Genomic DNA, 15,853 nt, shown 5'->3' with positions numbered 1-15,853 from the left:
TCTCTTGTTGCCTTCAAAGTTAAATCATAGCTTTTCTTCCACCGATGGAAAGAAGTCCATTAACTCAAGTACTGTAGTGAAGTACAGTTTTCACATACTTCCATTTCTGCTACTTTTACTCTACTGCGTTTACTTAGTTACTCTGCACAATTAGATTATAATCAGCTCATGAAATATGATAAGTTTTTATAGAAGAAACTATCCAGCAGCCCAGGAAGCCAGAAAACGAGCCTTTAAAGTGATGATGCATCAATTACTTCACTCCAATAATGTAAAATATTATTCTGGAATGGTACTGATGCTAATACTTTTGTACTTTTACTTACAGTATGCAATACAATACAGTATTTCTACTCTGTGGTATTACTGTTTTACTGAATTCAAAGTCTGTGAGTCCTGGTCCTGGTCTCTGTGCATGCAGGAATCATCTGGATTCACTTTTCAAAATAAGAGTAATCTATTAAAAACTGGTGCAAAGCAGTAAATGATGATTCATGCTCACAGAACTCCATTTCCCATCATTCCAGGTGTCGCGCTGCGCTCCCAGCAACGGACAACAGGGCCAGCATTTGGGGCGAGAGTCCGCCGAAGTTCGTCACCAAACCGGGTCGAGTGTTCGTCAAGCCGGGACAGACCGGGAAGTTCTCTGCCAAAGCCACGGGGCGGCCACAGCCCGGGGTCACATGGTACAAGGTTGGAGGAACTTAACTTTTTGACCTTTCTGAAGACATTTAGTCACGGCAGGTCTGACAGCAGGACAGTAATGAAAGACAGGTGTGAACGAGGGTCTCTGCATCAGCCGGGGACAAAAAAGACAGAATTTTGAGGTTTGGCCTGGAAGAAAGGCTGAAATATCTGGGAATCCTTCTGGGCGATGACATCTCTGTCCCTCTGTCTCTGTTTGTCTCTCTCTGTCCCTCTCTCTGTCTCTGTCTCGCTGTCTCTCTGACTGTCTCTCTCTCTGTCTCTGTCTCTCTCTGTCCCTCTGTCTGTCTCTCTCTATCTCTCTCTCTCTCTCTGTCTCTGTCTCTCTGTCCTCTGTCTCTCTCTCTGTCTGTCTTTGTCTTTCTCTCTGTCTCTCTGTCTGTCTGTCTCCCTCAGGAGGAGGCGGAGCTCCAGTCTTGTGGGCGGGTCAGTATTTACGAGCGCTCTGGTCTGCACTTCCTGGAGATACAGGAAGTGTGTGTGGAGGATGCAGGAAGTTACACGTGTTTGCTCACCAACAGCGGCGGAACAGCAACGGCCACCGCCGTCCTCAACGTCCAGGGTGAGACGACCAATCGGGTTCAAATACAGAATATTTAACATTTGACAGCTCAAAGTGGAGCCGAGTGAATATTTCTGTCCTGTTTGTCCCCTCAGGTGTTCCTGAGGACTCCTCCAGGTGTGTTCACCTGCGTCACAGCTTCTCCAACAGCATCAGACTCCTTTACTCCATAGATACAGACGTCTGACTCACAGGAAACAGCCGAACTGATCGTCTTTAACACCAAACACTCTGACAAACCTGAAATATGGAGCTTTCTGTTTACCTGACTCACCTCAGCGTTTGCTTCACTCCTCTTTCAGCTGCTTTAACACTCAGCAGGTGGATCAATCAGGGATGAAAGATAAATCACAGGAAGTCTGTCTGAGGGTTCGATTACTGTCTCAGAACAGAAAACACACATGATCCAAAAAATACTCCAGTACACTGTCACTCTCACAAACACTGAAGTAATCACATTACTTTCACAGACATGTAACTTCAAACACTAATGACAGAAAGATTGACACGTTGAGACTGACTCCTCCCCCTGCAGGACCGAGGACACACGAACCAGTCACCTGACTGTGGACAGAGCCGCTCCCAGTGCTCCCAGTGCTCCCAGCGCCCAGGCAGAGCAGCCCAGACCCAGAGAGCAGCGGCAGCAGAGCCTCCTGTTTAAGCCTGAGCAGGCAGCTTTGTGGAGAGGCAGACCTCCTGTACAGCTCCCTCCGATGGCTGAGAGGAGAACTGCAGCTGCTCAGGTCACAGTAACTTCATTATATTAGTATTATTGTGTTTTTATTATTTGACTGAAAGAACAGAGAACAGAATCAGACAATAAATTCAATGAGTGCGAAAACACTGAGATTCCATGAACAAGAATTAGACTGATGATTTTAATAAAGAGTCAAAGAAACTGGATCAACGTCTGTCCTCACAGACTGTCCAACACAGCCATCAGGTGAACACACAGCTGATGTCCACAAGAGTGACAAGACTCAGATACACCTCAGCTAGATCAGCAGTAATCCAGCAGAGTCATTCATTCATTAAATCACAGCTGGAGCTCCTCTACAGCCTGGACGGACATGAAACTCCCATGGTGCATTTTGACAAGAAACAATCAATTAACAATCAGCATTAGTCAGGGAACAAGGCACCCCTCTCCCTGTCCTGAGTCTGTACCATCACACAGGTGTTGAAGCCGGGCTCACGACCAGCAGGTGGGAGATAAAGATTTCAGTGTTGAGAAACCATAAAAACATCTGCAGCTGAAAACAAATGACTCAGTTGGCTGAATTCTGCGACTAAGGCAACAAATTTGTTCTTCACTGTGACAACGAAGAGTTTTGAATTCACCACTCCTCGATAGTGTCTTTTCCATGGCGACGGCGGCCGAGGCTCATAGTGCTGTCTGTCTGTCTGTCTGCAGGTCCAGTCAGCCTTCAGTCCTGTTCCAGTGCGCACCAGTTCAGTCCAGCAGCCAACCAGCAGCTCAGACAGCAGCAGGTACGTGTTTGTCCAACCCGCTTCAAACGATGTCAGTGATGTTCAGTGTTAGCGGTGTGTGTCAGTGATGTTCAGTGTTAGCTGTGTGTCAGTGATATTCAGTGTTAGCTGTTTGTGTCAGTGATGTTCAGTGTTAGCTGTTTGTGTCAGTGATGTTCAGTGTTAGCTGTGTGTCAGTGATGTTCAGTGTTAGCTGTTTGTGTCAGTAATGTTCAGTGTTAGCTGTTTGTGTCAGTGATGTTCAGTGTTAGCTGTGTGTGTCAGTGATGTTCAGTGTTAGCTGTGTGTCAGTGATGTTCAGTGTTAGCTGTTTGTGTCAGTGATGTTCAGTGTTAGCTGTGTGTCAGTGATGTTCAGTGTTAGCTGTTTGTGTCAGTGATGTTCAGTGTTAGCTGTGTGTCAGTGATGTTCAGTGTTAGCTGTTTGTGTCAGTGATGTTCAGTGTTAGCTGTTTGTGTCAGTGATGTTCAGTGTTAGCGGTGTGTGTCAGTAATGTTCAGTGTTAGCGGTGTGTGTCAGTGATGTTCAGTGTTAGCGGTGTGTGTCAGTGATGTTCAGTGTTAGCTGTTTGTGCACAGTGTTAGCTGTTTGTGTCAGTGATGTTCAGTGTTAGCGGTGTGTGTCAGTAATGTTCAGTGTTAGCGGTGTGTGTCAGTGATGTTCAGTGTTAGCTGTTTGTGTCAGTAATGTTCAGTGTTAGCTGTTTGTGTCAGTAATGTTCAGTGTTAGCTGTTTGTGTCAGTGATGTTCAGTGTTAGCGGTGTGTGTCAGTAATGTTCAGTGTTAGCGGTGTGTGTCAGTGATGTTCAGTGTTAGCTGTTTGTGTCAGTAATGTTCAGTGTTAGCTGTTTGTGTCAGTGATGTTCAGTGTTAGCGGTGTGTGTCAGTGATGTTCAGTGTTAGCTGTTTGTGTCAGTAATGTTCAGTGTTAGCTGTTTGTGTCAGTAATGTTCAGTGTTAGCGGTGTGTGTCAGTGATGTTCAGTGTTAGCTGTTTGTGTCAGTAATGTTCAGTGTTAGCTGTTTGTGTCAGTAATGTTCAGTGTTAGCTGTGGGTTTCAGGGCTGTGAGACGGTCGCTGTCGGGGTTCAACCTGCGGTTTGAGGCCGTTCCTTTGGACCAGGAGGCCACAGAGGGAGCAGAGGTTACATTCACCTGCCAAGGTAATTATAACATTTGATTCTAACTTCTGTTAATTCTAAGGTAGCGTGTAGAGATGCAGTCTGAAGTTGTGCTCTGGTCTTAATGTTTTGTTGTTAAACATGTAAAACCTCCACACAGAACACTCATGTTTAAAGTAGAATAAAATCACATTAATTACATGTTTCTTGATATCAGGGTTTTTAAGTAAAGGTATTAAGTTCACAACAGAGTGAAAAACTCTGGTAAATTAACATGAATGTTGTTTGCAAACTCGTCCCTCCCCTTGTTTGATTGACAGCGGTTGGAGGGGCGTGTCCCTCTCTGTGTTTGATTGACAGCAGTTGGAGGGGCGTGTCCCTCACCCTGTTTGATTGACAGCAGCTGGAGATGTGTCCCTCTCTGTGTTTGATTGACAGCAGTTGGAGGGGCGTGTCCATCTCTGTGTTTGATTGACAGCAGCTGGAGACTTGTCCCTCTCTGTGTTTGATTGGTTCAGCTCTGCCTGTGACACGTGCTGATGTCACTGCTTTTTGGAAACATTTGATCAAGTGTCGAAATAAGTTCTCCATCCAGATATTTGATAGTGAGAGACAGACTGAACGCAGGCCACCTGACCTCTGTACATGTGAGACGGACATGAAGGACAGTCAGGTCGGAGGGGTGGTGCTGTTCATCTGAGGGTGAGTTTAACGGGAGGTATTTTAATGATTATGTTGAATATTCTGAGTGGCTGGTCTTTGTGATGGTTTGTAATGGACCAACAGGACACAGCTGAGGCAGAGCTGACCTCTGTGGGTTTACCGGCGGTGAATCTGGACTGTGGTGGCAGCACTGAGTTGATCTCAATGTTCAAGTTTTCTCTTGTAATGTGTAATGACCACGTTCAGCCTCTAGGCGTCGTCTCTGTGACTAAAATAAAGTGTTCTGGTCTCACCCGCTCTCAGTCTCATCTGCTGCCATTGCCATGGTTACATGGCTGAAGGACGGGGGGCCGGTGAGGACGGGGCCGGGTCTGCAGCAGAGACAGGACAGTACCCGTCTGACACTCAGCATGGAGAGAGTGAGACAGGTAGACCAGGGATCCTACAGGTGTCAGCTGATCACTGCTGATGGACTGGCTGTTAACTCTGCAACCTGGACGCTCAGTGTACACAGTAAGACCTGTCTGTCTGCCTGTCTGTCTGACTGTCTGTCTGTCTGTCTGTCTGTCTGACTGTCTGTCTGTCTGTCTGTCTGCCTGTCTGTTCATCTGTCTGCCTGTCTGCCTGTCTGTCTGTCTGTCTGACTGTCTGTCTGTCTGTCTGTCTGCCTGTCTGTTCATCTGTCTGCCTGTCTGTCTGCCTGTCTGTTCATCTGTCTGCCTGTCTGCCTGTCTGTCTGTCTGTCTGCCTGTCTGCCCGTCTGCCTGTCTGTCTGACTGTCTGTCTGTCTGTTCATCTGTCTGCCTGTCTGTTCATCTGTCTGCCTGTCTGTCTGCTTGTCTGTCTGCCTGTCTGTCTGTCTGTCTGACTGTCTGTCTGTCTGTCTGTCTGTCTGACTGTCTGTTCATCTGTCTGCCTGTCTGCCTGTCTGTCTGTCTGTCTGCCTGTCTGCCCGTCTGCCTGTCTGTTTGACTGTCTGTCTGTCTGTCTGTTCATCTGTCTGCCTGTCTGTCTGCTTGTCTGTCTGCCTGTCTGCCTGTCTGTCTGACTGTCTGTCCGTCTGCCTGTCAGTCTGTCTGTCTGACTGTCTGTCTGTCTGTCTGCCTGTCTGTCTGTCTGTCTGTCTGTCTGTCTGTCTGTTCATCTGTCTGCCTGTCTGTTCATCTGTCTGCCTGTCTGTCTGCCTGTCTGTCTGTCTGTCTGTCTGTCTGTCTGTCTGTTCATCTGTCTGCCTGTCTGCCTGTCTGTCTGACTGTCTGTCTGTCTGTCTGCCTGTCTGTTCATCTGTCTGCTCATCTGTCTGCCTGTCTGCCTGCCTGTCTGCCTGTCTGTCTGCTTGTCTGTCTGCCTGTCTGCCTGTCTGTCTGCTTGTCTGTCTGTCAGTCTGTCTGTCTGACTGTCTGTCCATCCGTCTGTCTGTCTGTCTGCCTGCCTGTCTGTCTGCCTGCCTGCCTGTCTGTCTGCCTGTCTGCCTGTCTGTCTGTCTGTCTGCCTGCCTGTCTGTCTGTCCATCCGTCTGTCTGTCTGTCTGTCTGACTGTCTGTCTGTCTGTCTGTCTGCCTGTCTGCCTGCCTGTCTGTCTGTCCATCCGTCTGTCTGTCTGTCTGCCTGTCTGTCTGTCTGTCTGTCTGTCTGCCTGTCTGCCTGTCTGCCTGCCTGTCTGTCTGTCCATCCGTCTGTCTGTCTGTCTGCCTGTCTGCCTGTCTGTCTGACTGTCCGTCTGTCTGTCTGTCTGTCTGCCTGTCTGCCTGTCTGTCTGACTGTCCGTCTGTCTGTCTGTCTGTCTGTCTGCCTGTCTGCCTGTCTGCCTGCCTGTCTGTCTGTCCATCCGTCTGTCTGCCTGTCTGCCTGTCTGTCTGACTGTCCGTCTGTCTGTCTGTCTGTCTGCCTGCCTGTCTGTCCATCCGTATTTATCTTTTGTTCTTTTTAATCACTTCTGGATGCTTCATCACTGATCTGAACACATTAATGGAAAGTTGAAGACGTGTGAGGATGGTGAGAAACTGAAATAATGAACATACTTGAATGTACTTTGGTGGAGGATTGTTCTTCTTTTCCTCTTTAGAACTGAAACATTTCATTTTAATGATTTTAAATGCTTTGGTTTGGGATGAGCGGGTTAGAAGAAGGAAGGAACATACATAGAACAACACATGAAAGAACATTTTAAAATAAAACTTAGAATAAAGAGTAGCAGCAGGAAAACAGGCTGATAACTTGAGTTCGGATCATGTTTAAAGTTATAGCTGAAAGTTTACGGTTGAGCAGGAACCTGTGATCAATGTTTGACATGAGGACTGTGTTGGACTGAGCTCTCCAGCAGGGGGCAGCAGAGTTAAACACACTGTGTTCTACAGCAATAATGAAAGAGTCTTTATCAAAGGACACAGTAGAAGAAGCAGGGAGGAAACACATGATGAAGCAATGCAATCAGCGGTACTTTCTACATTCATGGTGGGACTTGAATACTGTGCGTATAACTGATCAGAAGAAGCTTGAGGTGGATTCTGAACTTGACGAGGAACGCGTCAAACGTGTAAAAGAAGTCGATCAATAACTATTGATTGTACAAGTTAAGTTAGGAGAGTTTCTACAATCACTCTTAAAGGGTCATTCCTGTATTTTTAACCGGGGCCTCATTTTCTTATGTTTTGACGTGTAAATGACTGATTGGTTCAAAGGTTTTGGAGTTGGAATAATTATTCAAAGTGATTTATAACACTAAAAAAACTGAGGCGGCGTGCTCTGCATCCGTCCTGAGTCCTTTCCACGATGCTGTCAGACACTTTTATTACAATCTAATGGATTAATGGATGGACTCCGTGAGGATGAGTGGTGGAAAGACATGGACAGGATAGAGGAGGAAGATCAGAAAGAGAGGAGACAATGAAGAGCTGGAAAAGTCGAGGCTGGTTCCGTTCCAGAGTCAGACACACCTGTACCAGCACAGAGGAGCCAACACAACTGCACCGTTAATGTTGATATCCAAATAAATGTCAGTAATCACATCTGTGTGTTGCTTGGCAACCATTAAACACCACTGAAGAACTGCAGGGCTTGGCACAACAAGGATTATCTGTTCACTAAGTCTTTGTTGCCTTGGTTTCTTTTATGAATCCTTTCCAGGTAAATGTAGTCACAATAAAATAATAATTCACTGTGGTTTAAAGCGATTTTAGAACAGCTGACAGGCTTTATTGCTTTATTAAGATCTTTTTAATGTGGTCTGTCTGTGCTTCTGGGGGGCGTTCTAACTTTGTTATCTGATTTGAAACTGGATCATATTTTATGGAGAAAAGACTTTCTGGTTTTCTTTGTCACGTCCTCCGGCTGCTCTGCCTCAGCCAACCAGGTGACTGCTAAATGCTGCTAACGGTAGCAGGCGCTAGCTTGTTGGCTCTCTGGGTGCCAGGGGCCGAATCCAGCGAGAAATCCAGCTCTGTACTGTGGTCCAGCCTCCGTCTGGACTACAGCTGACCTCTGTGCTCAGAGGTCTGCCGTGTTCACGAGGAACTTCCTGTTCCTGCAGAGCCAACGCGCTGTTTGCTACTGTAAACGCCAATCAATATCCACAAGCCCCTCCCTCGCTGCATGTTTTCATAGGAAACACACAAAAATGCAGAAACAGATAGCAGATAGCACCCTGCTAGCTGCTCAATGCTAACCCTGATGTGCACACACACACACACACACACACACACAGACACACACACACACTGAGAGAGAGAGACACAGACAGAGAGAGAGAGACAGAGAAAGCGAGAGAGAGAGAGAGAGAGAGAGAGAGGGAGAGAGAGAGAGAGAGAGAGAGAGAGGGAGAGAGAGAGAGAGGCTCTCTGGTGTCGTTCGACCGTTAAACAAATATGAGAGCTGGAAACCATATAAAGACAAAACATGCTGCTGCAGTGAAGCAACACTCACACACACACTCACACACACACACTCTGAAGCCGACCCAAGAAGGGCATGGACGGGGAAAGCACAGAGTGTGTTCATTCTGGTTTTGATCACATTGTGGGGACCCGGTTCTCTGTCAGACCACCAGACGTTTCTGAGCTTCAGACCAGGTAGAACCTCTCAGAGGACACACGTTTGGACCTGCTGTCAGTTCCACAAGTGAAAACATGAAGGGAAGGTGAGAGGAAACGCTGGAAACTCAAAGAGAAAACAGGATGGAAAGCATGTGAGGAAGGTTACAGCCTCCTCCTCATCGCTCCACACACATCTCATGTTTTCAGCTCTTCACTGAAGATTAAGTTCAGTGTTATCATTTATTCACTCAGGAAACACTTCACACACATTACAGGCCTTTTATGAACCTAGTTAGTTTGATACTTAAACTGAACCACAGAGTCCTGGTGCTGAACCACAGAGACCTGGTGCTGAACCACAGAGACCTGGTGCTGAACTGGTGTTCCTGGAGGAAGAGGCTTCAGATCTGTCATGTTGAGGAATTTTACTTTTATAATCGCTGCATGTGGAGGATTGCACAATTCATGCACAGTGCAACAATAAGCAGTAAATGTGATTGGACAGGGTTGACTGTGAGTCACACAGGTGAATCAAATTATCTGACATGCAGTTATTGTTCAGTCCTTCCTTGACAGTTGTTACTTTTCTTGCCGTCTAATGCAAAGGTTGTATATGTCTTCGAGAGATTTAATTCTGATATTCTGGCATCATATTTCTCACCTCTGAAGTAGAGCACGGGGTCTCCCAGGGCTCTATATTGGGCCCTTTATTGTTTAGTTTCTATATTAATGATGTGTGTTTAGCTTGTCATGTCAACATGTTTGCAGATGATGCAGTTTTGTTTGCTGCTGTTGCTCGAACAACAATAGAAGAAGATGATGATGTCTCACCTTCCTCCATCAGAAAGCCTCGGTCCAGCCGGAGCTCGGTCATATACCGGGGGCGTGGTCTCACAGACCGTCCAGAATGTGTCACGCCGTGATGAAGGCGTGCACGGCCGTGATGGAGCGGAGAGCAGCGCCAGGGTCCGGGACAAAGGTCAGAGGTCATTCAGTGAACTCAGTACAGAAAATGTGGGTTAGTGAGGGTTACGGTCAGGGTCAGGGTCAGGGTTCATGAGAGTCAGGTTAAAGGTTAGGCGCTTCGGGATGGGTTGCCTTCAGTCTGAGCAGCATGCTGAAAATGGACAAACCGAGGACCAAGGTTTTGTGTTGAGTCTTTTTGGTTGAAGATTGTGCGCTATGGTTTCATTTCCCATGATGCTTTGGGGGAAGTAAGCCACTGGTGCTGTTTTTTATTTAGTTTTTATTTGTTCACGTTGTTCACGTCAAGATGTCTCCACTAACAGTCTGCTGAATTACCTGTTAGCATCTTCTGTTAGCAGCTCCTGTAAGCAGCTTCTGTTAGCATCTCCTGTTAGCAGCTCCTGTAAGCAGCTTCTGTTAGAATCTCCTGTAAGCAGCTTCTGTAAGCATCTTCTGTTAGCATCTCCTGTTAGCATCTTCTGTTAGCAGCTCCTGTAAGCAGCTTCTGTTAGCAGCTCCTGTAAGCAGCTTCTGTTAGCATCTCCTGTTAGCAGCTCCTGTAAGCAGCTTCTGTTAGCATCTCCTGTTAGCATCTCCTGTTAGCATCTCCTGTAAGCAGCTCCTGTAAGCAGCCTCTGTTAGCATCACCTGTTAGTATCTCCTGTTAGCAGCTCCTGTTAGCATCTCCTGTAAGCAGCTCCTGTAAGCAGCCTCTGTTAGCATCACCTGTTGGTATCTCCTGTAAGCAGCTTCTGTTAGCATCTCCTGTTAGCAGCTCCTGTTAGCAAAGATCTGATGTGAGAAAGAAATCTGATTGGCCTGCGGTCAGCATCAGTCAGCCAATCATTCGTCTGTGTGTTGATGATGGAAAACAGAAACAGCCATCGCAGCTTTACAAGGAAAATCAAAATCCTCCTGCAGCAGGAAATCCCCTGACTGAACACACACACACACACACACACACACACACACAGTGAAATATCAGGAGATTCCCACAGACCGACCCACTCGACCCGCAGACTCAGATGTCCTTGTGGGGACAGTAAAGTCTTCTGAGAAGACTTCTGTCTGTTTACATCAGAGCCATTAATGTGTCTCTGCTGTTAAAGTGATGGTCATTAATTATCCATTCATTTAAATAATCAGTCAGGATCACATGACTGCTTGTATGCAGCTTCCATCACACACACACACACACACACACACACACACACACAAACACACACACAGAATAACAAATCTCCAAATATTTCAATTAGAATAAAATAAAACAATAAAAGATAAAAGAGCAAGGTTTACAAAAGTAGCTGTAAAGAAGAAATGAAAGGAAAAGTAAAGATATACACACAGACATATATACTGTGTATACATATACATACAGTACATACACAGAAGTATGTACATCAGGTGACGCTGCTCTGTCTTCTGTGTATTAATGTGTGAAATGTCTTTATGTTTCACCACAGACAATAATAAGGTTCCAGAATAAAGAGACGGGTGTCTTCAGACCTGCTGCTCTCATGTGTCCATGTTGTCACTCAGATGGTACAGATGCTGACTGACAGGACGTTCAGGAACTTCCTGGTTTCTGGATATTCATCACGATCAGAGCTCACAGCCAATAGGAGGACTCAGCTCACTGACATTTGTTTTGTTGCTGCTCCTTCTTTGAATGAATGTTTAGAATATGAGTCTCCTATTGGCTACGTTGTTGCTTCATTATGTCATGCAGCTCACCTGTGATTGGCCGTTTGCAGGCGGAGGAAGGCGTCTGTGTGGCGCAGGAGTAAACTGTTAAAGTGACACTCCACTCCTGATCTTTGCTTTCTGCTGCAAAGGGTTCAGCAGCCGTCGGTGCGTACAAAGCTGCTTTATGATCTCGTCAATGGATCCACAGACCAAAAATCCAAAACACATCCTGACCAAAGAACTCTGGACGGGTGTCCACATACTTTTGGCCATACAGATGAGAAAAGCCAAAGCAGAGGATTGAAGTGTCTGTGTGTGTGTGTGTGTGTGGGGGGGGGGGGGGGGGGGGGGGGGGGGCTGTGTGTGTGTGTGCATGGGCCTGTGTCTGTGTGTGTGGGCCTGTGTGTGTGTGTGTGTGCACGTGAGTGTGTGCTTGTGTGTGTGTGTGTGCCTGAGCCTGTGTGTGTGTGTGCATGTGTGCGTGCGTGTGTGCCTGTGTGTGTGTATGTGTGTGTGCGTGAGCCTGTTTGTGTGTGCGCGTGTGTGCGCGTGTGTGTGTGCGCGTGTGCCTGTGTGCCTGTGTGTGTCACAGAGAGAGACAGCCAGTGATCATCAGTCTGATCCTCACTCGTCCTTTTCCATATATGGAGTTTGGATTTCCTTTTCTCTCCTCTAACATCTGCGTGTGTGTTATGTGTGTGCATGTGTGTGTTGTGTGTGCATTTATGTTTGCATGTATGAGTATGAATATACAGTATGTCTACTGCATAAAAGTGTGTGTGTTTGTGTGGGTGTGTGTGTGTGTGTGTGGTAAACAGCCTTTGTTCTGTGTACATATCAGACATGCCAGAGTACACACCAGCTCTGACAGAGCAAAGGCAGAATAAAGGAACAGCAGAATGAGAGTCAGCTGCAGAGATCTCGTCAGAATAAAACGACAGATCATGTCTCCACGCTGTCAGCCTCTGTTGTGTGTTAGCTGTGAAAGAGAGCCTGGTCAACGTAACCGTGCAGGTGATGTTAGCCTTTAGGAGAAGCAAACACCAATGTTAGCCTTTTACAAAAGCTAACACTGATGTTAACCTGTTGGAGAAGCTAACATTGATGTTAGCCAGTTGAAGAAGCCAACGTTGATATTAGCCTATTGGAGAGGCTAACGTTGATGTTAGCCTGTTGGAGAAGCTAACGTTGATATAAGCCTGTTGGAGAACTAACGTTGATGTTAGCCTGTTGGAGAAGCTAACATTGATGTTAGCCTGTTGGAGAAGCTGACGTTGATGTTAACCTGTTGGAGAACTAACGTTGATGTTAGCCTGTTGGAGAACTAATGTTGATGTTAGCCTGTTGGAGAAGCTAACATTGATGTTAGCCTGTTGGAGAAGCTAACGTTGATGTTAGCCTGTTGGAGAAGCTAACATTGATGTTAGCCTGTTGGAGAACTAATGTTGATGTTAGCCTGTTGGAGAAGCTAACATTGATGTTAGCCTGTTGGAGAAGCTAACGTTGATGTTAGCCTGTTGGAGAAGCTAACATTGATGTTAGCCTGTTGGAGAAGCTGACGTTGATGTTAACCTGTTGGAGAACTAATGTTGATGTTAGCCTGTTGGAGAAGCTAACATTGATGTTAGCCTGTTGGAGTAGCTGATGTTGATGTTTGCCTGTTGGAGAACTAACGTTGATGTTAGCCTGTTGGAGAAGCTAACGTTGATGTTAGCCTGTTGGAGAACTAACGTTGATGTTAGCCTGTTGGAGAACCTAACATTGATGTTAGCCTGTTGGAGAGGCTAACGTTGATGTTAACCTGTTGGAGAGGCTAACGTTGATGTTAGCCTGTTGGAGAACTAACGTTGATATTAGCCTGTTGGAGAACTAACATTGATGTTAGCCTGTTGGAGAGGCTAACGTTGATGTTAACCTGTTGGAGAGGCTAACGTTGATGTTAGCCTGTTGGAGAGGCTAACGTTGATGTTAGCCTGTTGGAGAACTAACATTGATGTTAGCCTGTTGGAGAAACTAACATTGATGTTAGCCTGTTGGAGAGGCTAACGTTGATGTTAACCTGTTGGAGAAGCTAACATTGATGTTAGCCTGTTGGAGAGGCTAACGTTGATGTTAACCTGTTGGAGAAACTAACATGTCTCATAATTTTTGCTGTACACACAGTTTTGAGATGACAACAAGAAGACATGTGATGTCATACTGAACAGATTTTCTGATTTACTGATTTTCTTCTTCGTGTGTTGTGTTGCAGGCAGACTGCAGGGTTGCAAGTCAAAGGTCACAGAGGTCAGAGGAGTGTTTGAGGCTCCACGCTTCATTTGCCACCTTGCTGACCTGAAGGTGATGGATGGCAGCAGAGTTACCATGACGGTGGAGCTGACCGGTAGGGCCATGTTGTGTGTGTGTGCATGTGTGTGTGTGTGTGTGTGTGTGTGTGCTAACTGTGGTATTTCCTGTCAGATCTCCAGGGAGATGGCAGAGATGAGATGAGGACATATTTACCCCGGACAAGTCCTGCCTCTTCATTTCCTCTGTGTGTGTGTGTGTGTGTGTGTGAGTGTTTGTGTGTGTGTGTGTGTGTGTGTGTGTGCGTGTGTGTGTGTGGGTCATATTCTGGTTCTTGTTGCACTGGTCTGACAGTAGTTTCTGGGTTTGAGTTATGAGTTGATTAGCGAATGCTATAGAAATGAGCTATAGCTGTAGGCTTTATATTATTAGCTCTGCAAAGTGTGTGTGTGTGTCTGTGTGTGCGTGTGTGTGAGTGTGTTGTGTTACATAATGATTTTCCACAGAGGGTTTTCTCCATATAAGCTGTGTGGCGGTCAGGTCTGCTGCTACCTGAGAGCCCGGCTGCTCTCTGATATCTCACTGTGATCCTGGAGAAACCAGGATTTGTAGCCATATATGAATTTATGTGGATGATGTTCTTTCTTACACATTCAGTGGAGCAGTGACACTTTTAGTGGAACAGCCCCCCTCAGTCAGGGCTGGGCAGCCTGTTTCCTGTCAAAGACAGACACTCCAGTATTTTTATCACATCCTTCGAACACATCTACCTCTCTCACCTCTGTGATGGCTGAACAGCTTCTCTTTGCGAGGTGTCTGATGCTCCTGATGATGATGATGATGATGATGCTGGTTGTCCAGGTTTGGCTCAGCAGCAGCTCAGTGGTTTCATGTTGTAGGTTGTCAGACTGGATTTCTGTCTGTAGATGAGGTGATTTTAACGTCACCTGCTCTAGTCAGTGATTTCAATCCCGTCCAGAGCTCGTCTTTTGTGTCTTTTTTCACCCCCTCCCAGTAGTAATTACAGCCACAGTGACTGTTTGCTAGGACCAACATGCTAACACCAACAAATAGGCCTACATACCAACCAATATGTCGGCACCACATATTCAAGTCATCGGTAGAGCAACAGCCTGTAAAAGGTGCTGCCGTGACGACAGCTACTGGTAGATGCTGCCCCTGCATGTACTGCCTGTCAAGTTTTAACAGTCTGTTGAATTAGCTTTTAGCTGCTCCTGTTAGCAGCTCCTGTTAGCTGCTCCTGTTAGCTGCTCCTATTAGCTGCTCCTATTAGCTGCTCCTGTTAGCTGCTCCTGTTGGCTGCTCCTGTTAGCTGCTCCTGTTAGCAGCTCCTATTAGCTGCTCTTGATAGCAGCTCCTGTTAGCTGCTCCTATTAGCAGCCCCTGTTTGCAGCTCCTATTAGCTACTCCTGTTAGCAGCTCCTGTTAGCACCTCCTATTAGCTGCTCCTGATAGCACCTCCTGTTAGCAGCTCCTGCTAGCTGCTCCTGTTAGCTGCTCCTGTTAGCAGCCCCTGTTTGCAGCTCCTATTAGCTACTCCTGTTAGCTGCTCCTGTTAGCAGCTCCTGTTACCAACTCCTATTAGCTGCTCCTGTTAGCAGCTCCTGTTACCAACTCCTATTAGCTGCTCCTAATAGCACCTCCTGTTAGCAGCTCCTGTTAGCAGCTCCTATTAGCTACTCCTGTTAGCAGCTCCTGTTAGCAGCTCCTATTAGCTGCTCCTGATAGCACCTCCTGTTAGCAGCTCCTGTTAGCAGCTCCTATTAGCTGCTCCTGTTAGCTGCTCCTATTAGCTGCTCCTGTTAGCTGCTCCTGTTAGCAGCTCCTATTAGCTACCCCTGTTAGCTGCTCCTGTTAGCAGCTCCTGTTAGCAGCTCCTATTAGCTGCTCCTGATAGCACCTCCTGTTAGCAGCTCCTGTTAGCAGCTCCTATTAGCTGCTCCTGATAGCACCTCCTGTTAGCAGCTCCTGTCCTATTGATCAGTTCTGATTGTGACGTATTGATGGAGTTGTTGTGGTCTCAGGTCACCCCCCTCCAGAGGTGGTGTGGTTCCACAACGGGCAGGAGGTGATGGAGTCAGAGGACTTCCACCTTCTGAGGGAGAAGAACCGCTGCACTCTGCTGATCCAGGAGGTTTTCCCAGAGGACACCGGAACCTACAGCTGCCAGGCATGGAACCAGTGCGGAGAGGACCACACCCAGTCCCAGCTCACTGTGGAGGGTAACCACGCACACACACACACACACACACACACACACACACACACACACACACACCTGGAGAACAGTAACCAGTAACCACTAATGACTTTCACACC

The 15,853-nt window shown here is 46.7% G+C and overlaps 1 protein-coding gene across 3 annotated transcripts in view; it reads left to right on the top strand.

Moving 5' to 3' along the window:
• Window positions 1–15,853, top strand: part of mylka (myosin, light chain kinase a) — a 56,483-nt gene that overhangs the window by 11,828 nt on the left and 28,802 nt on the right. Inside the window, exons 5-14 of one of the 3 annotated variants that reach the window (XM_041951445.1) lie at window positions 528–693; window positions 1,102–1,267; window positions 1,363–1,384; window positions 1,803–2,010; window positions 2,682–2,758; window positions 3,820–3,920; window positions 4,845–5,054; window positions 9,417–9,551; window positions 13,479–13,610; window positions 15,559–15,756. In XM_041951445.1, the coding sequence (XP_041807379.1) occupies window positions 528–693; window positions 1,102–1,267; window positions 1,363–1,384; window positions 1,803–2,010; window positions 2,682–2,758; window positions 3,820–3,920; window positions 4,845–5,054; window positions 9,417–9,551; window positions 13,479–13,610; window positions 15,559–15,756 (1,415 nt within the window). The remainder of the gene's footprint in view (window positions 1–527; window positions 694–1,101; window positions 1,268–1,362; window positions 1,385–1,802; window positions 2,011–2,681; window positions 2,759–3,819; window positions 3,921–4,844; window positions 5,055–9,416; window positions 9,552–13,478; window positions 13,611–15,558; window positions 15,757–15,853) is intronic. The other 2 variants (XM_041951446.1, XM_041951447.1) reach the window with 2 other exon arrangements.

This window comes from Chelmon rostratus, chromosome 13 (genome assembly GCF_017976325.1).
Source record: "Chelmon rostratus isolate fCheRos1 chromosome 13, fCheRos1.pri, whole genome shotgun sequence".
Taxonomy (NCBI): domain Eukaryota; kingdom Metazoa; phylum Chordata; class Actinopteri; order Chaetodontiformes; family Chaetodontidae; genus Chelmon; species Chelmon rostratus.
The sequence above is the reverse complement of the archived record's forward strand: the minus strand, read 5'-3'. Positions and strand labels throughout refer to the sequence as shown.